The sequence below is a fragment of the Mastigoproctus giganteus genome, chromosome 1 (assembly GCF_048544385.1).
Source record: "Mastigoproctus giganteus isolate SK-2022 chromosome 1, ASM4854438v1, whole genome shotgun sequence".
Classification (NCBI taxonomy): domain Eukaryota; kingdom Metazoa; phylum Arthropoda; class Arachnida; order Uropygi; family Thelyphonidae; genus Mastigoproctus; species Mastigoproctus giganteus.
This window is the reverse complement of record NC_143575.1, coordinates 117,806,571-117,832,352: the sequence shown is the minus strand read 5'-3', so window position 1 is coordinate 117,832,352 and position 25,782 is coordinate 117,806,571. Positions and strand designations below refer to the sequence as shown.

The 25,782-nt window shown below is 38.5% G+C and overlaps 1 protein-coding gene across 1 annotated transcript in view; it reads right to left on the bottom strand.

Annotated features, from left to right (window-relative positions):
• Positions 1–25,782, bottom strand: part of mus201 (rad2 superfamily protein mus201) — a 289,622-nt gene that overhangs the window by 72,800 nt on the left and 191,040 nt on the right. The window contains exon 7 of the mRNA XM_090384178.1: positions 4,254–4,376. Coding sequence (XP_090240304.1) covers positions 4,254–4,376 — 123 coding nt within the window. The remainder of the gene's footprint in view (positions 1–4,253; positions 4,377–25,782) is intronic.

The window sequence follows — 25,782 nt, the reverse complement described above, 5'->3', positions numbered from 1 at the left end:
TTGAATGCTTCCCATTTTGAATTTGCTGTTGGTAACATCATCAGTTGGTCCCACTGTATAGAATTTAAATACTGTCTCAGACCATCGTAGTCGCCTTTACGAAAGCAAAAACCCTTCCCTTTACCCCTGATGGTAGTTGCCTCTTTGAGTAAATCTCACTTCAGCACACTGTGATCACTGCCACCTAGTGGTTCCTTTATCTGCAGATTCTTCATGCATGAAGAATCACTACTGATAATCAGATCAAGAGTATTACTCCCTCTAGTTGCCTCCCGAACATGCTGATGTAGAAAACAATCATTCAATAAATCCACAAAAGCCTTGCTAGTGTATCAGTGACCAACCTACAAATTCCAGTCAATATCTGGGAAATTAAAATCCCTCATTATAAGACTCTCTGATTTACTGGCCCACTGTATTTCCCTGTACAGTTTCTTATTATACTCATCAGAGTCATTAGGCCTATAGCACACTCCTACTCTCAATTTTGATCTCCCAATGCTTATGTCACACCAAACTGACTCGACACTGCACTGTCCAGCGATGCCGACTGGCTTCACTTCCTTGGATTTTGTGTGTTTCTTAACTAATAGCATAACCTTTCCTCCCTTCCTATTCTGTCTATCCTTTCTGTACACATTGTACTCCCCAAATTCCAGTTCTGTATTCCTTATGTGTTTGTGACACCACGTCTCTGATATCCCAACAATATCTGCCTTTGATGTTTTGAGCAATACCTCAAATTCATCAAATTTATTTACCAAACTCCTAGCATTGGTGTACATGCAAGTATACATGCACCGGTTCCTATTCTTAGCTACCCTAACACAACCCATGTGTTTACTTGTACCGCAATGATGCCCAGCAGTCTCTAAAATATCCTGTATCTTGTTTTCCAGGCTGCTGCTCATTCCAATAGAAGCAGTGCAAGAATCACTTTCACTTCTGCTAGTGGTTACTGTTAATCTATCAGTCCTTGTATCTCCCCAAGCTAGCAGTTTTCCGACCCATCTAACACTGCCTCGATAGCATCAGCATATGCTGAGCCTTTTTCAATTACTAATGATCTCACACAGATTGTCCAATTAAATAGCAGACAATCCTAATCATATACCCAACACTCGAACTTTTTGTCATGAACAATCCTTCATAGTACGTGGTGGGATGAGCAGTCCTTCAGGCACCTCAGATCATATCTTCATGTTGGTCTCTTCTCCAATGTAGCCTTTCCCTTAAGCTCATTCTGAGCCTCGTGTTTTTTGCATTACAAGAATGCAAAATGGGATGATCACAAAGATTTTTATTCTTCTTTTACTTGGTTAGATGACTATTTTCAGTCTTGTCATAACAATGTTTGCTCAGATCGTGTCACTGAAATTATTTTTGTTGGATAAAATCCTTTATTCTGCACTCCATCTTGAAATCTTCAGTTTCCAATAAATGTGCTAAGGCTTCTCAGGATAAGAATGTTGCATATCGCAACTGGCTCACATCCAAAACTCCAGGTTCATTTTCTGCCTACACTAAAGCTCACAATAATTGTAAAGTAGTTATTTAACAATCTAAAACAGATTGTGAATAGTCTAAGGGCATTTCTTAAAAAGGGTGCCATCACCCCCATCCAATTTTAGTTCTTCTAGAGTAAAAGAGAAATCCATCAACTGCCAATTCCTAAACTATTTCAAAACCTTCCATCTGTTCAATGATCAGATGGAAGGTTTGACACTGATGCATTTCACATTGATACATTTCATCCGTGTCGATTCATTGGTGATATAGTGGCTTATTTTACTCATATATAGACAAATTCAATGGGAAAGTTTGGTATAACTCTAGCAATTACTCTTAGCATTTCTAATGCTTTTAATCCTGTTTGGACTAAGTCATCTAAACAAGCTCTCATCTTGTTGATTGTTAATTTGCAATTGAACATCCAGTTTTCTATGTCTTTCAACTTTTCCACTAATGATGGAGTTCCCAAAGGTTCAGTTCTTTCTCTCGCTCTTTACCTCTTGTATATTAATGACCTTTCTCTGACTAGAAATACTATACAAGGTACTCCTTGGTTTACAACAGGATTCCATTCCTGAAGGACCTGTTGCAAAAAAAAAAAAAAAAAAAAAGTGTAAAATGAACCTAATTATATAATGTAAGTCAATGAGTTATGCATCAGGCCTCTCTCTCAAAATTGACATAAGTAATATAATATTATTATATTAAAACCTCTGAAATGAATTCTATGAATGTAAAAAACAGTATTTTTATGAATATAAATCAATTAAATGTAATACATTAAATATTTAATACAATTAAACATTGGAGGCTTGAAGTGGCGATACCCATGTTTAGTCTCTAGAGCTAAGTTCCGGTCAACCCTTCCCTATCTCTTCCATCATGAAGTATGATTGATGACTTTTGAGGTTATGATGAACATTGTGGCAAGATCCAATATTCCTTACATTTTGAGGATAAAGCTCTAAAACGGTGTTCGCAGGCCAGCCACTAGTTAGTACACTGGACCAAACTTATTGGTAACTCTCTAGGAGGCTTCCGGATCAGCTAGTGTATAATCTTGCTACCTCTACTCTGCCAGATAGTGACTGGAGGGAGTCTGAGTAGTGTGTATGCGGGAGGCAATGTCAAGGCCACGTTATGTCAAAGATCTGGGTATATTCTTACCATGTGTACACCATATCCAAATATCCAAAAATTTCATTACTTCATACAGCATGTCCCACCCACTTTTTCTTACTATTGAATACACCATGAATTGTCACACTAATAGAGCAAGCTTATCTGCGAAAAGATCTAAACCTCCCAAGCAATTCCTAATTCATTTCACAAATATACGTGGTCGTTGTAACCCTTCTGGTCTCCGCTGTAATGGGCATTTTGTTATTAGTCAAAGGTTATGTAATTCTCTGGCACAACAAATACAAAAATCTTTCTTTCTTTATTTAACTGGGATCATCTTATGATAAATTTCCATAAGGGAGGATCCAGCCATCACACGTGCACACGTGTGTGTGTGTGTGCGCGCGCGCGCGCACGAGGGTTTGATAACAGCACAGGAAAACAAAGATCCAATCGTGACATGGGTGATAAAGAAAGTTGTTGTTTACAGGTAATGCAGAAGCATAACATGCAAGTACATGATTTTTTAAAAATAATCTATTAAGAAGGAAATTACTCCCTCCAGGATCTATCCTTGAACATGTAACATGATTTAAAAGTCTACATGCTGAATTCTTAATCTGTACATCAACATCGTTGTCAACAGTTTCATTTTTTGCTAACAGTTTCAGTTTTAACCCAACAGTCCACCTTCCCACAAACACAAAAACAAACTATTTAGAATTAATATAAGAAACAATAAAAACAGCACTTGATCCATATGTTTGAAATTGATGAGTACTGATGTAACTTTAGAATGTATGACTGTTCATGTCTATGACAACAACCAGCAAATTAAGGAATTCATGGCCTGTTTTCTTATAAAATGATTCCTATTTCCTTCCGTAAATATTTTAATAACTTAGAATAAAACTAAATGCCACCTAGTATTACTGTGTATTTGGTTTGGTTTGCAATGTAAATACTGGTTCTAAGTGTGGGAAAATGGATGCTACATTAAAAAATGTGGCGTCCATCTTGTTTCAAGTTTGCAGATCACAAAAAAACACCCACCTTTCTAAATAACACTCCAATAAATGTACTGTCAATGTGTTATTTCAACTTCTCCCATTATAAGTCAAACAAACCATACTGAAGTGTCATTTCCTTGAACAGCTGTAACTCTTTTGAGCAAACCATTTCATCCAGCTCTTGTCTACCATGACCACATGCAAAATACATTTAATTTTTGTCTGTCCTGCACACTATACCTGAAACACAATGTGTCCTTGACAGTGAACATTTTTAGCACAGGCAGAGGGCTAAAATTACTGGGGTCATTTTGATCCCATGCATGCACCTCCTGATGATTCAATAATATCTTAGCATTAACAAGGATTGGAATAAATGGGTTTTCAGGGCCTACCCAACTCACAGGCTATATTTTGCCAACCTCTATTCTGGAGGCATTATTATTATCAATGTTGCCACATTTTCTTTAGACATTATATTAAATATAAAATATCTGAATTTTATTTAAAATTAAGTAACTGTAAATTTTTAAATTAGTTTTTTAATAAATTTTCTGCAATATATTAAAATATGCTTTTAAATATTTTCCAATATAAGTAATGTATCACCTGAATTTCTGAATACATTTGATTATTCAGAGCAATTGCTTGTCTTTCAAGTCTGGCCGATTCAGCATGAAGTACCAAATTTTCCAACTCTAACTTTTCATTTATCTTCTTATTACATCTGTCCTTTAAATATTATTAACACAATATGTCAAAAAATAATTACCTTAAAACATTTATAAGTTTTAAAATGTTTAAAAAAATAAACATTTTGTTTATTTCATTGTAACAATGCATATTTCAATTTCTATTAATCTAGATTTTAAAAGATATTTACTTTAAAATGTTACCCAACCTTTTGTACCTTGTAAGTTGAGAGGAGCAAGATGGGGGAGGGGAGTACTTGTTCCAGATTTTATATGTTAAATAGTTTTGCTATAGAAACAGAATGACAGATAAACAAAAATGCTTATTTCTACAAATAAAATTAGAAACATCATTCTGGCTTATATATTTATATTTTAATTTTGTTAGCTTAGGTACAATAGTAGAAGTACGTAAGTAACTAATTTATTAATTTCTCATAAACAATATATGGATTCTATTTACCTTATAATTAAGTCCTGAAGAGATAAAGACCAGTTGGTAATTTTTTTAAAAAATTGCTATTCCTATTTAAGAATCAATGCAATAAATAAAACAGACATATCCAGACATTGTTAGCGAAAAAAGAACATTAGCTGGCGGCATACAATATTTGAGATACGAAAACACTTTTGCTAATGTTAGTTGTCTACACGATCATTCATATTAGTTGCCAATGACATTCATATTAGTTATAATTCTATGATTATTTTTATTCAAAGGTAACTGCGCATATGTCTGCTCTGATATTACTTGTCAGAGACTTCCCAATCTGGAATCTACTTTTTTGAACTCCTCTAACTGAAAATCTCTTAGCATTAACAGAGGCATATGATGCAAGAAAGTAAGCTTATACATCAAGAGACAAGAAAAAAAAAAAAAAAAAAAAAAAAAAGAAGGAAAAAACCTTTCCATTTCACCCATCCATTCATTGCAAAAGTTCGTACAGTTCTTTCTTGAATTATTTTAATATAACAACTTCCACAATGACAGATGGAAGTTGTTCCAACAATCAATCACCTGCAAGCAAAAGGCAAATTTACACCAACTATTCTGCAAATGTCTTTCATCAATTTGAATTTATGCCTCCTCGAGTGCATAATCTGAGCAAAAGGAAGAATCCCATCAGCACTGCTCAAACGAATCAAAGCCTTATACACCTCAATCAGATCACCTCACAGGTACCTAGTCTCCAGACACTGCATTTTGCAGAATTTAAGCCTTTCTTGGTAAGAGCAACCATTTCTTCCCCTCACCAATCTCGTTGCCCTTCTCTATATTCACTCCAGCAGCTCTACATATTTCTTAAAACGAGGCCTCCAGACCTGTACGCAGTACTCAAGGTGTAGCCTGATCATCTCCTTATCCTTGTAAAAAAAATTCCTGTATATCATTGATAAGACACCAAGAGCAGCTCTGGCAGCCTGTCTGCACTGCTCAGAAAACTTCATATCTGACTGGCAATTACGCCCAGGCCTTTTTCATTCTCCACTACCATGAGTGTAGCACTGCAAAGTTGGTGCTGTAGTACTCTGGGCTTACTGCTACCCAGGTATATTACTCTGGGGTTACTGCTATCCAGGTATATTACTCCGGGGTTACTGCTATCCAGGTATATTACTCCGGGGTTACTACTACCCAGGTACATTACTCTTGGGTTATTGCTACCATATGCAGTACTTTGCATGTTTTAGTGTTAAACTTCAGTTGATAACTTCAGTCACCTCTCACCCCATCTGCCCAACTTTTCTAGATCCTGCTGCAGTAAGGACATTAAGCCTGATATACTTTCATCAATATCATTGATATATATATATATATATATATATATATATATAGGCCTCATAGAGAACCTGGGGGGGGAACGACTAATAACATTAGTCCACAAAGAGCAGTGTCCACTGATTACCACTCTGTCTTCTCCCACTCAACCTTCTCTTTATCCATAACAGCTTTTTGTCCTTAATGCCATACTGCTCCAATTTGTAAAGCAGTCTGTTATATACAACAGTATTAAAAGCTTTCTTGAAATCCAAGTATATGATATCAAAATTAATTTTTGCATCCAGTTCCTTTGTGATGACAACATAATATTCAATCAAATTGGTCAGACAAGACTTCCCATTAAGAAACCCATGCTATGAATAAACTATAACTGCAGTCTTGTCTAGATGAACCTGCAGTGCTTGTTTAACCAGTGCCTCCATTAAGTTCCTTGGAGCAGAAGTTAAACTAACAAGTCTGTAAGTATTCGTGTCAACCTTTAGACCCCTTTTGTGAATTGGAGATACATTTGCACATTTCCAGTCCATGGGGACCTCCCCTAAGCCAGGGATGCTCTCATAATTAAGGCTAAGGGTTTGCTTACTTCTTTGCTGCCTCCTTTAATATAAACAGATAGGTCCAATCTACTCGAGGAGCCTTTCTTAGGATTAACTTCAAAAATTATGCAGTCAGATATGAAGTTTTCTGACAGTGCAGACGGTCTGCAAGAGTAGCTCATGGTGTCTTCTCAAAGATATATATGAATTTTTCTAGCAGGGTTAAGGAAGTGATTATCCTTTATATACGTCGAAGGTCATCCCACACCTTGAGTACTGTATACAGGTCTGGAGGCCTCATTTTAGGAAAGATGTAGAGCTGCAGAAACGGATACAGCAAAGGGCAACAAGATTAGTGAATAGAACAGAGGGCTGCTCTTATGAAGAAAGGCTTAAGTTCTGATAATTACAGTGTCTGGAAACCAGGCACCTGCGAGGTGATCTGATTGAGGTGTATAAGGCAATGAATGGCTTGAGCTAGCTCAATGCTGATGGTATTCTTCCTCTTGCATAGATTAATTGCCTGAGGGGACATAAATTCCAATTGAGAAAAGACAGTTGTAGAATAGATGTGCAGAAATTGCTTTTAGCCAACAAGTGGTTGACTGCTGGAACAAACTTCCATCTGTTGTTGTAGAAGTTAACAGCTTAAATAAATTCAAGGCAGAACTAGGCAAACATCTGGGGCGAATGGATGAGTGAAAGGGAAGGGTTTCTTTTTTTTCTTTTTTTTTTTGGCTGATGCTGTATAAGCTTGCTTTCTTGCATTGTATGCCTCTACTAATGTAATGCTAATTTCTCCTCTGCTTTGCTTTAGGTTATCACAAAATAATTTAGCTCCCTGTTAGAGTTTGCTGTTGTTATTTGGTTTTTAGGAGCATTAGCAACTAAGGCCATATTGATCCGGGGATATGCGGTGGTCATTCCCTGACCTTTCCGCATCCTCCATAATTGGTGGCTCACGGGCTCGAACACCGGTCTAATCAAGAAGCGTGTGCTATGCACTGCTGCTCCTGCCCACCTGGCTACGGAGGCGCCGTTAGAGTTTGATGTACTTCTGAGATTCCCTCCTTAAATAACTCCTGTGTGATGATATAGATGCAAAATACTTATTCAGTTTGTCAGCTACCTCAGCAGGATCATCAACAGTCGGACCATAAATATCAAGTGGACTAATCTGATTCCTCCCCATCCTTCTAGAGTTTAAATATGTAAAGAAGTCTTTGATGTTTCTCTTTGCATGCTTTGCCAAAGATTTCTCTTAATCTGCCTTCGCTTTTCCAACCCCTTTTTAATATGATTACAGACTAGCTTATATCTACCATACGTTTCTGTCTCGCCTGATAATTGATATGCAACCCACGCATTTTTCTTCTCTGCCACAGATCTCATTAGTTTGTGTGACATCCATTTAGGCCTAAACTTTGAACCGTATTTCTTAGTAGGTACGAAAAGCCTAGAAGCTTCCAAGATTACTTCCTTGAATGATTTCCATTTAGAATTTGCTGTTGATAACATCTCTGTATCCCAGTGTGTCAAATTCATTTGCTGCTTCTGCAATTTTCCAAAACCAATAAATTACGCAAACCTTTTAAATGCCTTTCTTTGAACTTCAACTTTCTTAAATTTAACTTTCCCAAATAGCAAAGTACTTTTAACTGATGATTCTAATTTTAATTACACCTGGTAGACATGTTGAGGCTTAACTAACAGAATAGCAGACACTCCTAACCAGAGACCAAACACTTTTATCTTTCCCTCGCCAAGAATCCATGAAAGTACACAGTTAATATTGTATTCTCCAATGGAACCCCCTCTTTCTCTCCTGGTCATCCTCAGCCTTTGTCATATTGTATTAATAAGAATGTGAAATGGGGTGATCTGTATTACTCATTTCCTTGTTTGGATCATTGCATTATATCTTCTGATCCTAATGCTTGATTTCTTATTTCAAGTCAGTGAAATTATACTTGTACAGATGAAATCCTTTATTTACCTCATTCCATCCTATCTTATAGAAAAACCTTATAGATAAAAGCAAGCTTTTCCAAAAAAAAGATGTTCTGCAGCTGTGCAAGAAAAGAATGCAGCATATCACAACCGGCTTGTAGTCAAATCTCCAGCTTTATTTTCTGCATTAAACAGTTGTAAAAAAAAAATTTCATCAATCCAAACAGGATTCTGAACAGATTAAGAGTAGAAACTTCTTATTCAAATGGTAGCTGGACCTTCTAGTCTCCAACTGAAGAAACTGGATACAGCTCCTGTCCATACATACTTCTACCTCTATCATAAGCTACAGCTCCTGTCCATACATACTTCTACCTCTATCATAATCTGATGGTTCTGTTGCATCCTCAACTAAAGATAATACTGGCTTTCAGCGTCCACCTTTTCCTCTAACTCTTGTTTCACCTGCTGCCATAATATGTATATTTGACTGAATACAATCCATTATGGACATTAGAAGAATTCTAAACAATCATAATGATAAGAAATTTTTAGGTGCCGATAACATTTCTCCACTTGTTATTATTATTATTATTATTTGGTTTTTAGGAGCATTAGCAACTAAGGCCATATTGCTCCGGAGATATGCGGTGGTCATTCCCTGATCTTTCCGCATCCTCCGTATTTGGTGGTCACGGGCTCGAACCCAGGTCTAATCAAGAAGCATGTGCTACGCACTGCTGCTCCTGCCCACCTGGCTACGGAGGTGCCTTCTCCTCTTGTGCTTCAAAGAAAAATCCTGTTCTGTGTTGCCCTTTTCACACTTTCTTTTTCCATTGGTGTTTTCCTTCCTTCGTGGAAATGGAGGAAAAATATCGCATATGTACCGTGTATGCACGAAAGATGTTTTACGTGTAAATATCTTTGACGAAATTCAGAACCGTTTTAAAATCGAATAGCTAGAATCGAAATCATGAACGATGTAGCGTTTTATGCTCATGCCCACTACTTACTCTACTGAATTAATGTTTAGTATCAGTATTAGTAATGGCCACATGGTGCAAGGAAGACTATGGCATATGCTGCACCAGCCAAAAAAAAAAAATAATAATAATAATAAAATAAAATACATAAAATAAAATAATAATAATAAAAACAAATTAATAATAAGAAGAAGAAAATTTAAAAAATAATAATAATAATAAAAATTAATAAGAGAAAAGGAAATGGATAACCTATGCATTTCTCTGCTCCCTTAGGTAATCCAGCTGACCTTTGAATTTTCCCAGACTGTCAGCCTCTACCACCCACGTAAGTAACTTATTCCAGTAATTTATAATTCGCTGGCTAAAATAAAACTTCCTGAAATCTAGTCTAAACAACTCCCCCTGTAACTTGAAATTATGGACCCTAGTTCTAGAATCATTTATAACTGTGAAAATTTTGTCCTTATTCATTTTTCTTATTCCTATCAGAGCCTTAAACACATCAATCAAGTCTCCTCAAAGGTGCTTAGTTTCCAAGGTCTGCAACCCACATATTCAAAGTCTTTCCTCATATGGATGCTCTTTTGCCGATCTCACCAAACGAGTTACCCATCTTTGAATCCTTTCAAGAAGCACAATCTTTCTTTAGCTGCGGTCTTGGAATACTTGAACACAGTATTCCAAGTGTGGTCTAATAATAGCCTTATATAACACGATTATGAAGTCCTTATCTCTACTAGCGATTGTTCGATAAATCATCAATAGCACACCATGGGCCATCCATGCAACCAGTCTACAATGCTTGGAGAACTTCATATCTGACCGTATCATAATACCCAAGTCCCTTTCCTCCACTACAGGCTTTAGTTCAACTCTGCCAAGTGTATAAGTTATTTTGGGGTTACTCTTCCCCAGGTGCAATACCTTACACTTTGCTGGATTAAAGCATAGCTGCCATTTTTCTGACCATCTCTGAAGTCTATCTAGGTCATTCTGAAGATGCTCTTGCTTGGCGGCAATCATTAACTACTCTACCAACCTTTACATCATCTGGAAATTTAGACATCACGCCCTGTATCTCTTAATCGGTGCCTTTTATGAAAATCAAAAACAACAGTGGTCCTAATACTGACCCTTGGGGAACCCCACTTCTTACATCAACCCAATCTGAGGAATAATCATTTATCACAACCCTCTGCCTCCTGACCTGAAGCCACCCTGCTATCCATCTAAGGATTTTCTCTGTGATTCCAACCTGTTTCAGCTTATAAAGTAATCGTTCATGTGGGACTGAGTCAAATGCTTTGCTGAAATCCAGCAAAGCTGGATTTGTGCTATTGATGATTTATCGAACAATCGCTAGTAGAGATAAGGACTTCATAATCGCGTTATATACGGCTATTATTAGACCACACTTGGAATACTGTGTTCAAGTATTCCAAGACCACAGCTAAAGAAAGAAAATTTGCTGAAATCCAGAAAATTATTCCCTAAGTCCAGCTCTTGAGTGACCCTGTCAAAATAGCTAACCAGATTAGTTAAACATGCTTTTCCTTTTACAAAACCATGCTGAGTATCCTTCAGAATTCCATTTCTATCTAAGTGATCCTGAAGTGATTCACCCTTGACCATAATCTCCATGATTTTCCCTACTACTGAAGTTAGACTAACCGGCTGGTAATTTCCCACTTCACTCTTAGAACCACCCTTATGTATTGGAGATACATTGGCACTTTTCCAATCCAATGGGATCACTCCCAAATCCAGTGATGCTCGCATAATTAGCCTCAATGGTTCGATGTACTCACTTGCCACCTCCCTTAAGATTATAGGGTAATTGCTATAGGGCATGCAGGCTCAAAAGTTTTTCATTAAATAAATGTGTGAAATTTCAACATCATTAATTACATTTTATTCAACTTCACTTCCAGAATTTCTCATTGATATGAATTTTTCTTCTGTAAATATTGATCCAATGTAACTGTTGAGTTCATCTGCAACTGCAGTATCTAATACTATCCCATGTCCATTACATAAGGGTCCGATCTGGTTTGTCCTTCTCTTCTTTGCATTTATATATGTGAAGAATTCCTTATTCCCCCCCCCCCCCCTCTTTGCTATCTTTGCCAGCCTAACCTTTTCAGTGGCATAATTACAGATTAATCTGTAGCTAATGTTAGTGGCATTAGCGTAATACTTCAGTCCGAAATATTTAGTATGAACGATTTAATGTTTTATGCACACGCCCACTGCTTACTCAACCAAATCAACATTTGGAAGAGGTTAGGCCAATAGCCTAATTACTCATTTGATTGTAGCCATTTGGTGAATAGTATGATTGCAACAATACAAGTATTTGTATTGTTACAATCAACATTTTCATTACATTCCATTGCTAGGTGCCTAGATGTTTTCACATCAATAATTTTCTGAGTAGTGAAAGGGACTGAATCCCACACTGCTTTAACCTTTGTGTTCAATGATGCCAAAATGAAGTACAGAGCATTGTTGAGAGTATCAAGCAAGCGCCAACCTAAGAAAATAAAGATGGAGGTGGCAATGAGTGTATAGGTATAGTTCTATCTGAGTCTAACGGCTCCTGGGATTTCTCCCATCTCCACGTATGTACACTGTATCAGACAAGCCAGGGATTTAAAAGTATATGGCGTCATGTGGTATGTAGCATGTTGTGCCCTTGTTCATCCATTACCCTACCTTGCCACGGGAAAGCCGGTTGGGTGTTACCTGTAATATATAGTACTCTGGTGGGTCCTGCCACCTACTTTCCTGGGATTTCAATGGCTAGGATCTAATAAAAAAAATACATAAAAGTGCTCGTGGTTTGTCATTAGCATTTGTTAGAATAATTTAGAAGAAGTTTGCGAGGGGCATATGCTGAAATGATATTTTCTATATGCCTAAATGGGTTGGGCAAGAAATTTTAATATAGTTAAATATGGACGCATAAGGTTCAAAATGGTGTGAAAGATGCTTAGGTAAGATGTTAATCAGATTAGGAGTCCAAAAGAGTGATGCACAGCTAAGCAGTTTAATTTTGAATTTAAATTTTGGTTGTGTGGGGCATAGCATTAGCATAGGCATATGATGCAAAGAAGCAAGCTTATGCAGCATCAGCCAAAAAAAAAAAAAAAACCTCCCATTTCACCCCTTCGTCCGTTCCAAATACCTGTCCAGCTCAGCTTTAAATTTATTTAGACTTTTTAAATTAATTTAACTTCCACAACTAAAGATGGAAGTCTGTTCCATCAATCAACTAACCACTGGCTAAAGGCAAACTTCCACACATCTATCCTACAACTGACTTTCCTCAGTTTGAATTTATGCCCTCTCAGGTGATTATTCTGAGCAAGAGGAAGAATCCCATCAGCACTGAGCATGCTCAAACCATTCAAGGCTTTATACACCTCAATCAGATCACCCCGCAGGTGCCTAGTCTCCGAATACTGTAATCTGCAAAACATCAGCCTTTCTTCATAAGAGGCTTAAGTTTTGCAGATTACATATGCTTTAGTGTGTGCGAGAATGACAAAGGTTATCGAAACTGCATAAAAGACAAACAGCAAATCAAGCATCGGATTTAGCAGTGCCTTCAACCAGCATCATCATCAGCCATATTCAATCCACTATAGGATGAAGGCCTCTCCAGCAACTTTCCAGTTCGTTCTGTTTTGTGCAATGGCCATCCATTTACTACCCACAAACTCATGAATTTCATCTATCAATCTCCGCCGTTGTCTTCCACGTTTTCTTCTAGCTCCTCTTGGGTACCATTCTGTTATTTTCTTAGTCCATCTGTCATCATGTCTTTGAGCTATGTGTCCAGCCCAGACCATTTTAGTTCTTTAGTTTTGATAAGAATGTCCTTGTCCTTTACTTGAGTTTGCTGCCTAATCCGTGTGTTTCTCTTCTCATCTAACAGTCTGATTCCCAATATAATTTGTTCCATTCTTTGTGGTGTAGTTTTCAGCTTCTCTTCCATTCTTTTAGTGAGTGCCCAAATTTTCACTTTCATAAGTCATGTTGGGGAGTATACATTGGTTCATTATTTTATGAATCAGACAAACTGGAATATCGCTCTTCAGTATGTGACTATATTTCCTGAATGCTATCCATCCAAAATGTATTCTTCTCTTGACTTCCAGCCATTTATCATTATTACAGCTAATAACTTGTCCCAGATAAGTACATGACTCCATCTTTTCAATTACTGCTCCTTCAATCATTATGTCCCTTTCTGTGGCATACTTGTTCATCATTTCTTTTGTTTTAGCCATATTCATCTTTAGTCCAAAATCCTTACTAACTGTGCATAACTGATTAAGATTTTCCTCTAATTCTTTGGGATCATGGCTTATATGGTTTTGGTTTTTTTTTTTTTTTTTTTTTAGGAGCATTAGCAACTAAGGCCATATTGCTCCGGGATATGCGGTGGTCATTCCCTGACCTTTCCGCATCCTCCGTATTTGGTGGTGACGGGCTCGAACCCCAGTTTAATCAAGAAGCGTGTGCTATGCACTGCTGCTCCTTCCCACTTAGCTATGGAGGCGCCTCGGGATCATGGCTTATGACCATAATGTCATCTGCAAATCATAAATGGTTTAGGTACTCTCCATTCACATTGACTCCTTTCTGCGATCAGTCTAATCTTCTGAAAACTTCCTCAAGGACAGCAGTAAACAGCTTCAGATATATTGTGTCTCTTGTCGAACTCCTTTCTCAACTTTAAATTTGCTACTGTCTTTGTCTAGTCTAATAAAGGAGGTAGCATTCTCATATATTTTTTTCAAAATCATAATATATGGGGTATCATGCCTTGTCTTTCCAGTGCCCAAAACATTGCCTTATGCTGTATGGAGTCAAATGCCTTTTCATAATCCACAAATGCCAGGCATAATGGTGTTTTATATTCATTTGCTTTCTCCATTAGCTGTGATATTACGTGAAGGTAATCCATAGTTGAGGATCCTGTCCTAAAGCCAGCTTGCTCTTTTGGTTGATTCGCATCAAGTATTCTTTCTAATCTGTTAGTAATGACCCTTGTGAACAACTTGTAGATGTGGAATAACAAGCTAACTGGTCTATAATTTCCAATTTCTGATTTAGCTCCTTTCTTATGCAGTAAAACTATGATTGCATTATTCCACTGCATAGGTGTCACACCTTTTCTAATGCATTTTGTGAAGAGCCTTGACAGCTTTTGTGTTATGTCTCTTCCTCCCAATTTTAACAACTCTACAGTAACTTCATCTTCCCCTGGGGATTTCTGATTCTTCATTTTCTTCAACGCATGTTCCACCTCATCAGGAAGAATATTGGGTATGTTGTATGTGTTGCTAATTTTCGATCCATCTTCCCCACTGCTGGCATCATTCCCTTGCTCCTTGTATAATTCTCTATAGTAGTCTTCTGCTATTTGAATTATGCCTTCTCTGCTATTTTTAGTGCACCATCACTATTCTTCAGTTTCAGTATAATTTGTCTTTCTGTATTACTGCTCATGGCTGCTGATTTAAGTCCTTTGTTTTCCCTTAATGCTTGTTCTACTTTTCTTGTGTTAAATCTTCTTATGTCCTCTCTGAGTGTCTTTCTAATGGCTTTGCATAACTCAGTACACTCAGTTTTCTCCTTGTCAATGTTTATCTTGCTTTTCATTTGTCGCCTTCGGTTCATCATAACAAGTTATTCTTGACTAATTTTTTCTTCTTTGGATTTCTTTTTCCAGGCAACATGATTAGTGAACAGAACAAAGGGTTGCTCTTATGAAGAAAGGCTTAAGTTTTGCAAATTACAGTATCTGGAGACTAAGCACCTGCAAGGTAATCTAAATGAGGTGTATAAAGTGTTGAATGGTTTGAGCATGCTCAATGCTGATGGGATTCTTCCTCTTGCTCAGAATAATCGTCTGAGAGGGCATAAATTCAAATTAATGAAAGATGGTTGTAGGATAGATGTGCAGATGTTTGCCTTTAGCCAGCGGGTGGTTGATTGCTGGAACAAACTTCCATCTGTCGTTGTAGAAGTTGATAGCTTAAACACAAAGGGTACTAGGAAAGTTTTGCAATACAGCTTTGTTTATTTAATTTTTTCAAAGTAATTTCCTCTACATTCAATACACCTCTCCATCCTCCGAAACCAATCTTTAAACCAGTTCTGCCAAGTTTCACTAGGGAGTAAAGCACACTCGTTGTCCCAAGCCCGTAGAAGGTCCTCATCACTGGAAAACCGCCTCCCTTTTAGCTTCATTTTCACATGCGGGAACAGTGCAAAGTCGCAGGGAGCAAGGTCTGGACTGTAGGGAGGGTGCTCGAGAAGTTTCAGTCCTGTCGTGGTCAAATATTTGGTGCAGGCTTTGGTGCGGTGAGCTGGAGCATTTTCGTGATGGAGGTACCAGGTGTCCATTCTTGACTTTGGCCGCAGGTTCTTCATAGATCCAATGACTTTAGGCAGGCATTGTTCAGTATACCACTTAGCTGTGACTGTCTTCTGCGTGTCCAAAACGACACGTTCCACAATTCCACTCGATTTGAAAAATACAGCTATCATTTTCTTCTTTACAGATCGGGATTTTCTGACAATTACGGGTGTGTCGTCATCATCAAAGACCCAAACTTTGTTTTGAGCCTTGGTCGGCAGATCGTAATAGTACAGCCAAGTCTCGTCACCTGTCACGATGTTGTTCACATACCGAGATTGTCCCTTATCAAACTTTTTTAACATTTCCCGGCACCAAGTCACACGTCGTGTCATCTGCTCTTCAGTCAGTTGATGCGGCACCCAGAGAGAACAAAGTTTCTTCACGTGCAAATGATCTTGCAGAATCGAACGAATTGCTGGTGCATTTAGGCCCAAAGTATCCTCTATCTGTTGGTAGGTCACTCGCCTGTTTTCGTCAAGCATTTTACTCACAGCAGTAACGTTTTCCTCTGTGACTGACATTCGTGGCCTTCCCGGCCTCTCAGAATCCTCCAGAGTGAAATTTCCCCTTTGGAATTCTCTATACCACCTGAATATCGTTGTACGATGTGGACAATCATCATCTAGTGCAAGAGTCATTTCTTCTAAGCACTGGTCTATGGTTAAACCACGCACGAAATTATAGCGCAAAACTGTCCTTATCTCATTTCGTGACCATGATGCCATTGCAAACACTTTACACTCTCACTACTAATGAATAACTGAGCCCATCGACTTGGTGCGGCGGCTACTATGCAAGTATGAACATGTCTCAACATGCAGCAACAAGCAGCTTCCTGTGATTCATTGTTGCGTCATATTGCAAAACTTTCCTAGTACCCTTTGTAGATTCAAGGCAGAATTTGACAAACATTTGGAGCGAAGGGATGGGTGAAATAAGGGGTGGGTTTGGTTTTTTTTTGGCTGATGCTATATAATGCTGATGCTTTTTTTAGGCTGATGCTGATGCTTTTTTCAGCCTGGTCTGTACTTGTTAACAGGAGAGACTGCTTCTACAGGGATGGGATACACTTAAATAGAAAGGGTGCAAGAATGTTTGCTGATGCTATCGAGGCAGTGTTAGGTGGGTCGGAAAACTGCTAGATTGGGGGGATACAAGGACTAATAGATTAACAGTAGCCATTCTTGATTCTTGCACTGCTTCTATTGGAATGAGCCGCAGGATATTTCAGAGACTGCTGGGAATCATTGGGGTACAAGTAAACACATGGGTTGTGTTAGGGTAGCTAAGAAAAAGAACAGGTGCATGTATACTTGTGTGTACACCAATGCTAGGAGTTTAGTAAATAAATTTGATGAATTTGAGGTATTGCTCAAAACATCAAAGGCAGATATTGTGGGAATTTCAGAGACGTGGTGTCACACACATATAAGGAATGCAGAACTGGAATTTAGGGAGTACAATGTCTACAGAAAGGATAGACAGGATAGGAAGGGAGGAGGGGTTATGCTATTAGTTAAAAAACACATAAAATCCAAGGAAGTGAAGCCAGTCGAAATCGCTGGACAGTGCAGTGTCGAGTCAGTTTGGTGTGACATAAGCATTGGGAGATCAAAATTGAGAGTAGGAGTGTGCTGTAGGCCTAATGACTCTGATGAGTATAATAAAAAACTGTTCGGAGAAATAGAGTGGGGCAGTAAATCAGAGAGTCTTATAATGGGGGATTTTAATTTCCCAGATATTGACTGGAATTTGGGGGCTGGTCACTCACACAGTAGCAAAGCTTTTGTGGATTTATTGGATGATTGTTTTCTACATCAGCATGTTCGGGAGGCAACTAGAGGGAGTAATACTCTTGATTTGATTATCAGTAGTGATTCTTCATTCATTAAGAATCTGCAGATAAATGAACCACTTGTGGCACAGTGTGCTGAAGTGGGAGTTACTCAAAGAGGTAACTACCATTAGGGGTAAAGGGAAGGGGTATTGCTTTTGTAAAGGCGACTACAATGGACTGAGACAGTATTTAAATTCTATACAGTGGGATCAACTGATGATATTGCCAACAGCAAATTCAAAATGGGAAGCATTCAAAGAACTTATCTTGGAAGCTACTAGGCTTTACATACCAACTAAGAAATATTGTTCAAGGTTTCGGCCTAAATGTATGTCAGATGAACTGATGAGGCATATGGCAGAAAAGAAAAATGCATGGGATACATACAAATTAACACATGACACAGACGCCTATGATAGATACAAGTTGATCTGTAACCAAGTTACAAAGGAGGTTAGGCAGGCGAAGGCAGATTACGAGAGATCCTTGGCAAGGGATGCGAAGAAAAACAGCAAACAGTTCTTTACTTATGTAAACTCTAGAAGGAAGGGGATGAATCAGATTGGTCCACTTGAGATCGATGGGTCAACTGTTGATGACCCTGCTCAGGTAGCTAACAAACTAAATGAATATTTTGCATCAACATTCACACATGAGGAGTTATTCAGCGAGGGGAATGCCAGAGGTGTATTCAACTCTAGCAGTAAGCTAGAGAATCTTATAATAACTGAGAGCAAAGTGGAGGAGAAATTGTTGAAGATAAACACAAGAAAGGCACCTGGGGTGGATGGGATCTATCCTGTTATATTAAAGGAGGCAGCAAAGGAAGTAAGCAAACCCTTAGCCATAATTATGAGAGCTTCCTTGGACTCAGGGGAGGTACCCATGGACTGGAGATGTGCAAATGTGACCCCAATTCACAAAGGGGGATCAAAGGCTGACACAAGTAATTATAGACCTGTGAGTTTAACTTCTGTTCCTGGAAAATTAATGGAGGCACTGGTTAAAGAAGCACTGCGGGATCATCTAGACAAGACTTCAGTTATAGCTAGGACACAGCATGGTTTTGTTAAGGGTAAGTCTTGCCTGACCAATTTGATTGGATACTATGATGCAGTCACAAAAGAACTGGATGCAGGGAATAACTTTGATATTATATACTTGGATCTTAGAAAGGCTTTTGATACTGTTGCACATGGAAGACTGCTGCACAAATTGGAGCAGTGTGGCATTGGAGGCAAATTGCTGCTATGGATAAAGGGGTGGTTGAGGGGGAGAAGACAGAGAGTGGTAATCAATGGACACTGCTCATCGTGGACTAATGTTATTAGTGGAGTCCCTCAGGGTTCAGTTTTGGGTCCTTTATTGTTTTCTGTATTTATAAATGATATTGATGATGGTATATCAGGCTTAATGTCCAAGTTTGCAGACGATACGAAGGTTGGCAGGGTTGTCAAGGACACTACTGACCCTATGCTGCTGCAACAGGATTTGGAAAGGTTGAGCAGATGGGCTTCGAGGTGGCAAATGAAGTTTAACATTGACAAATGTAAAGTACTACATATGGGAAACAGCAACCCCAGAGCAACGTATCAACTCTGTGGTACTACACTGACAGTGGTAGAGAATGAAAGGGACCTGGGGGTGGTTGTGCAGGCAGATATGAAGTTCTCTGAGCAGTGCAGACGGGCTGCAAAAGTAGCTCATGGTGTATTGTCAATGATATATAGGAATTTTTCTAGCAGGGATACGGAGGTGATTATTCCCTTGTATAAGGCAATGGTCAGGCCACACCTAGAGTACTGTATACAGGCCTGGAGGCCTCATTTCAAGAAGGATGTAGAGCTGCTGGAACGAGTACAGAGAAGGGCAACTAGATTGGTGAATGGGACAAAGGGGTGCTCTTACGAAGAAAGGCTTAAGTTTTGCGAATTACAGTGTCTGGAAAATAGGCACCAGCGAGGTGATCTGATAGAGGTGTACAAAGCCTTGAATGGTTTGAGCATGCTCAATGCTGATGGGATTCTTCCTCTTGCTCAGAATAATCACCTGAGAGGGCATAAATTCAAATTGAGGAAAGACAGATGTAGGATAGATGTGCGGAAATTTGCCTTTAGCCAGCGGGTGGTTGGTAGGTGGAACAGACTTCCATCCCCTGTCGTGGAAGTTGATAGCCTAAATAAGTTTAAGGCTCAGCTGGACAGGTATTTCGAACGAACAGAGGGGTGAAGTGGAAGTGGTTATTTTTATTTATTTATGTTACTTTTTTTTTTTTTTGGCTGATGCTGCATAAGCTTGCTTTCTTGCATCAAATGCCTCTACTAATGCTAATGCTAATAAGCTTGCTTTCTTGCATCATGTGCCCTTGCTAATTCTATAGGTTTCTTGGGCTTTATCACTTTCAGAAAGTTGTAATATTCCTCATCGATATCTTGGTCCTGAGCAGTCTGCAGAAGCTCAAACCTGTTCTTAAGTTCCAGTACATACTGCTTTTTCTCCTCTTCTGTTATCTCAAAGACCTTCGTATTATTTATTCGAGTCAGTTTTTTCCTTTCCTTTCCTACATCTATATCAAGTGTACCTCTTACCATTCTGTGATCACTTCCAACATTTACTTTATTCAGGACGGTAACATCATTCACAATATATCTTCTGTTAGTGAGGATGAAGTCGATTTTATTAGTTGTTAATCCATTTGGACTCTTCCATGTCCACTTTCTGTTCACTCTTTTCTTGAAAAAAGTGTTCATTACTGACAATCCTTGTGATTCTGCAAATTGCACAAGTCTTTCACCTCTTTCACCAATTCCAAAATTTCCTATAGTTCCCCTTTCTGCACTGTTTTGTCTTTGTCCAACCTTAGCATTGAAGTCCCCCGTAATAATAGTGTAGTGGGTTTTCTGCTCATCTAGGAGACTCTCAATTTCGGTGTACATTTCTTCAAACTCTTCATCATCATGGCTTGATGTTGGTGCATAAATCATTATAACCTTTAGCTTGTACCTCTTAGAAATCTTGAGTATTAGTTTTGCACCCTTGGTGATGTATCTTTGAATTCCAAAATATTATTTTTTATGGATCAGAAACCCAATTCCACCTTCGCTCCTTTCACTGTTTCCATTGGTGAACAGCAGATTTCCACTTGATAAACTTATAAGTGATTCAACCAGCAATGCCACTCCAACTAACAACAATGTACCAACAACAAGTGAGTATTAATTATGTATGGCAGAACAGTACTGCAATTGCAGGGCAGATTAGTTTAAATGATCACGCTCCCTTTCTTTACACAGACTGCTGTTTACACCAGAACACCCATTGAGAGTTTGAAAGGATATTTATGAGAAATGACTTCTGTTCTGTATGCTGCTACATTTGAGATTGTCTTGGTTCGAAAACAACACAAAGAAACCAGCTGGTAAAGATGTACCATTGATATGCATTGCATTTCCCGATGTTGACATCAATGGGATTGTTGTGTGTAATAGTGGTAGAGGATCATTTAAGAACAACACCATTCCAGTGCTACGTAAGTCGAACAGCTTTGTCTACCCAGAAATTCCAGTGCATTTACCAAAGTTGAATTTAGTGACAAAGAGGCTTATTTCTTCCCACTTACCTTACGCTCACGCAAATAAAGCACCTAAGACATGCATACGGACAATACAGCATTCTGGGCCAAGTGACCAATGTGCCTGTTTCAGTCAACACTATGATCCTTCGCTTGCCAAGGGAGATTGACAACTATTATTGTATAAATTTGCCTATAAAATGCAATAAAATGCACAAGTCCAGATATTTGATTGGGTTAGTAAGAAAGCGACTGGTTTAAGAGGCATATGATGCAAGAAAGCAAGCTTATACAGCATCAGTCAAAAAAAAAAAAAAAAAAAAAACCCCTCCCATCTCACCCACCTGGTCACTCCAAATGTTTGTCTAGTTCAGCCTTAATTTATTTAAGCTATCAACTTCCACAACAACAGATGCAAGTCTTCCAGCAATCAACTACCCGCTTGCTAAAGGCAAACTTCTGCACATCTATTCTACAACTGTCTTTACTCAATTTGAGTTTATGCCCCCTCAGGTTCTTAATCTGAGCAAGCGGAAGTATCCCATCAGCACTGAGCCTGCTAAAACCAATCAAGGCCTTATACACCTCAATCAGATCACTTTGCAGGTGCCTAGGAATGCTGGTAAGAACAGTCAGTGGATTTTTGGCTGCTGTAAAGGGTTAAGTATTTTTAAATTTTACCATATTCTTCGTTAATTAACATACTAATTATGTTTTACAGAGATATTAAATAGGTTTAGTAGCCTTTGTTAGCTTCTTATTTTGAATTTAACTAGCGATTTTTGCAAGTTACGACTCCCGGTGTTGGCGCCGATATATTGTAGCCGATAAGAGATAGCATAACTTATATATATCGCAAACTGATATCGTAAGGTATAAAGTAAAACTAGATAGCGTAATACGAAGCATTAAATTAGGAATCTGTTAGCTTATTATAGTATTATCAAGTAATCAAAAATATTATTAATCTTCTTAAATTTCATTGTATTTAAATGGATCTCATGACCCAGAGTTGCAAAGCAAAGATCGCAGACTAGCGAGAGTGCTGTAACCCGTGGGAGAAACAAAGTGGGTGATTCTCCAATGCATCACAGTCTCAAAAAATGTGTGAAATGTGAAATGTTTGCCGACCTTTCTAAAACAGGACATGATCTAGCCAAGGAGACTGCCTTAGGTGTGTAGTGTCAAGAAATTAGACACCAGTTCAGCGTTCGGATGGACATCTATGAGAGCTTGATGTTTACGGTAAATGCCCTGGAAGAAATTAATATGAGGGGCCTATCAAGCTCTCAGCTGCCAAGCTCAATGGCAGAGCTCACTCCTGTGCATCAGAAAACACAGAGGCAATCTCCAATGCAGAATGAGCTGGTCCCAAAGGAACTAGTTATTGTTGGTTACTCTATTGTCAGGGAGATGGAGAATATACTATGCAAGAAGGATAGGTGGAAGAGGACCAGGGTATGTCGGCCAGGGGCAAAAGTTGATGACGTAGAGCAGATATCACCTTTTGTACACACCAATATCACACAATATCACATTGGAACTAATGACATTAAAAGTAAGAGATCTGCAGATTTACTCAAGTACAGGTCAATGTTGAAAAAAAGTCACGAGTTAGGGTTGAATGTGAAAGTGTCTGCAATTCTGCCCAGACAAGATAGGAACAAGTATATGATGAGAGCCTTGTCGATCAATTCAGCCCTGGAGAGATTGTGCAAGGCTCAAGGGGTAGAATTTTTTTCAGCCTGGTCTGTGCTTGTTGAAAGGAGAGACTGTTTCTACAGGGATGGGGTACACTTAAATAGAAAGGGTGCAAGAATATTTGCTGATGCTATCGAGGCAGCATTAGGTGTGTCAGAAAACTGCTAGCTTGGGGGGGTACACAGACTAAAAGGTTATGTTAACCTTTTAACAGAGGAAAAAGTGATTCTTGCACTGCTTCTATTAGAATGAGCAGCAGCCTGGAAAGCAAGGCAATGGACATTTCCAGGAATGCTGGGAGTCATAGTGGAACAAATAAATACATGGGCTGTGTTAAGGTAACTAAGAGTAGAAACAGGTGCACATATACTTGCATGTATACCAATGCTAGGAGTATAGTTAATAAATTTGATGAGCTTGAAGTGCTAGTCAAGACATCAAAGGCAGATATTGTTGGGATATCACACACATGATGTCACACAGACATAAGCAGTTCAGAATTGGAATTTGGGGAGATCAATGTGTACAGAAAGGATAGACAAGACAAGAAGGGAGCAGGGGTTATGCTGTTAGTTAAGAAACACATAAAATCTAAGGAAGTGCTCCCAATTAATGTTGGTGGTTAATGCAATGTTGAGCCAGCTTGGTGTGACATAAGCACTGGGAAAGGAAAAATGAGAGTAGGAGTGTGTTGTAGGCCTAATGAATCTGATGAGTATAATGAGAAATTGTGCAGAGAAATACAGTGAGCCAGTTTAGTTTTGGTTTTTTTTTAGGAGCATTAGCAACTAAGGCCATATTGCTCCGAGGATATGCTGTGGTCATTCCCTGACCTTTCCACATCCTCCATATTTGGTGGTCACGGGCTCAAACCCTGGTCTAATCAAGAAGCGTGTACTATGCACTGCCACTCCTGCCCATCTGGCTATGGAGGTGCCTCAGTGGGCCAGTTTTTTTTTTTTTTTTTTTGGTAGTTGTTGGCGCATCGGCTTCTGTGGCCATAATGCACCTCCCAAGGTTTTTGCAGTACTTTGATCCAAGCCCAAGGTGGGATTCGAACCTGCGACCTTTGGATTGCCAGGCAGGCACTTTACCCACCCAGCTAGCCTGGTGGGCCAGTAAATCAGAATGTCTTATAATGAGGGATTTTAACTTTCCAGTTATCGACTGAAACTTGTGGGTTGGTCACTTGCACACTAGCAAAACTTTAGTGATTTATTGGATGACTGTTTTCTACAGCAACATGTTTGAGAGGCAACCATTCAATGTAATTTGGGCGGTGATTCGATGTATTTTGGGGTCAGGCTTGGGGTCTGCGGATCTCCGATTCCGGGGTGCATTGGATCGCTGATCTTGTCTACAAGGGAGAGGAATACATGTAATCTATTTGCATAATTATTCAATTACGGAGAGTATCAGCACTGAAGTGTTCTACAAGACATCATAGAGGTAAATCTTCCATTTCTAAACTAGAATACTTATTGAAACACTAACTGAGATGATGGACAAGGTTTTAAGGTGGATTGTGCAATAAAGAATTTGAACCAAGAATAATCTCATTGACAGAATCGGAGCAAACATTGCCATTCCAAGATTAAAAACAGTAATTCAACGAAAGAAATGATGAGTTATCTCACAAACCATCACAAGAATGCAAAATGGGATGGTCTGAGATTTCTCTTCTTCGTTTTCTTGGATGGATTACTGTTTTCAGTTTTGGAAAGTCAATATTTGCTCAGATTTTTGCATTCTTGTAATGAGAAACAACATGAGGCTGAGAATGGCCATGAGAGAAAGGCTCCATCGAAGAAGAGACCATCACCAAGTTGTTATCTGAGGTGCCTAAATGATCTGAGGTGCCTAAATGGACACTCAACTTTACCGTGTATATATATATATTTTTTGAATGGCTGTTTGTGAGAAAAAGATCAAGATTGTTGGCTATGTGTTACGATAGTCAGGATAGTAACTGTGACGAACTCAGCATCTCAACCAGTTGGAATTATGAACATTAAAATTGCCAACGTAAATTACCTCACTGTTAGGAAAGTTAAACTGGAAAAAGAGTTTCTGGGAGAACAATAGAAAGAGCAGATGAATTTGAAAGAATGGGGTAGAGAGATTTTAAGTCAGAGAAAATCAAAAAGAGGGGTGGGGGGGAGTGTGATTTGTATTCCAAATTGCTAAATCTATAACATACAGAATATCAGAGTGTATGCAGGCAAAAGTACCGTCTATGAAGTGAAATGCATCACAGAGCAAATAATTAGGACAACTGAGATGAGTGTTTTTTCTTACAAATCCAGATAATTGGGATTTATCAGAGTGTTTGTCACAGAGAGAGAATCTCTATGAAAAACACTACAGAAAAGTGCACTGTCCTCTATGGGATCTCAGTTTAATAAGTTTTTAGTGCTCACGACTCTTTCCAATTTAATCACATTCTAATCAAAGGAGGCAAGTGCCATTAAATAAGGTATTTGAATTCATCTGATCAATCCATACCCAGAACTTAAGTTTACCCACAAAATAATTATATGCTATTGTTGCTAACTTGGCCAGGGAAGAATATAATGTGAATATAGATATGAAATAAATATTCTTTCATTGGTGCACAGGTGCTGAATTTTCAGATCTATAAACATT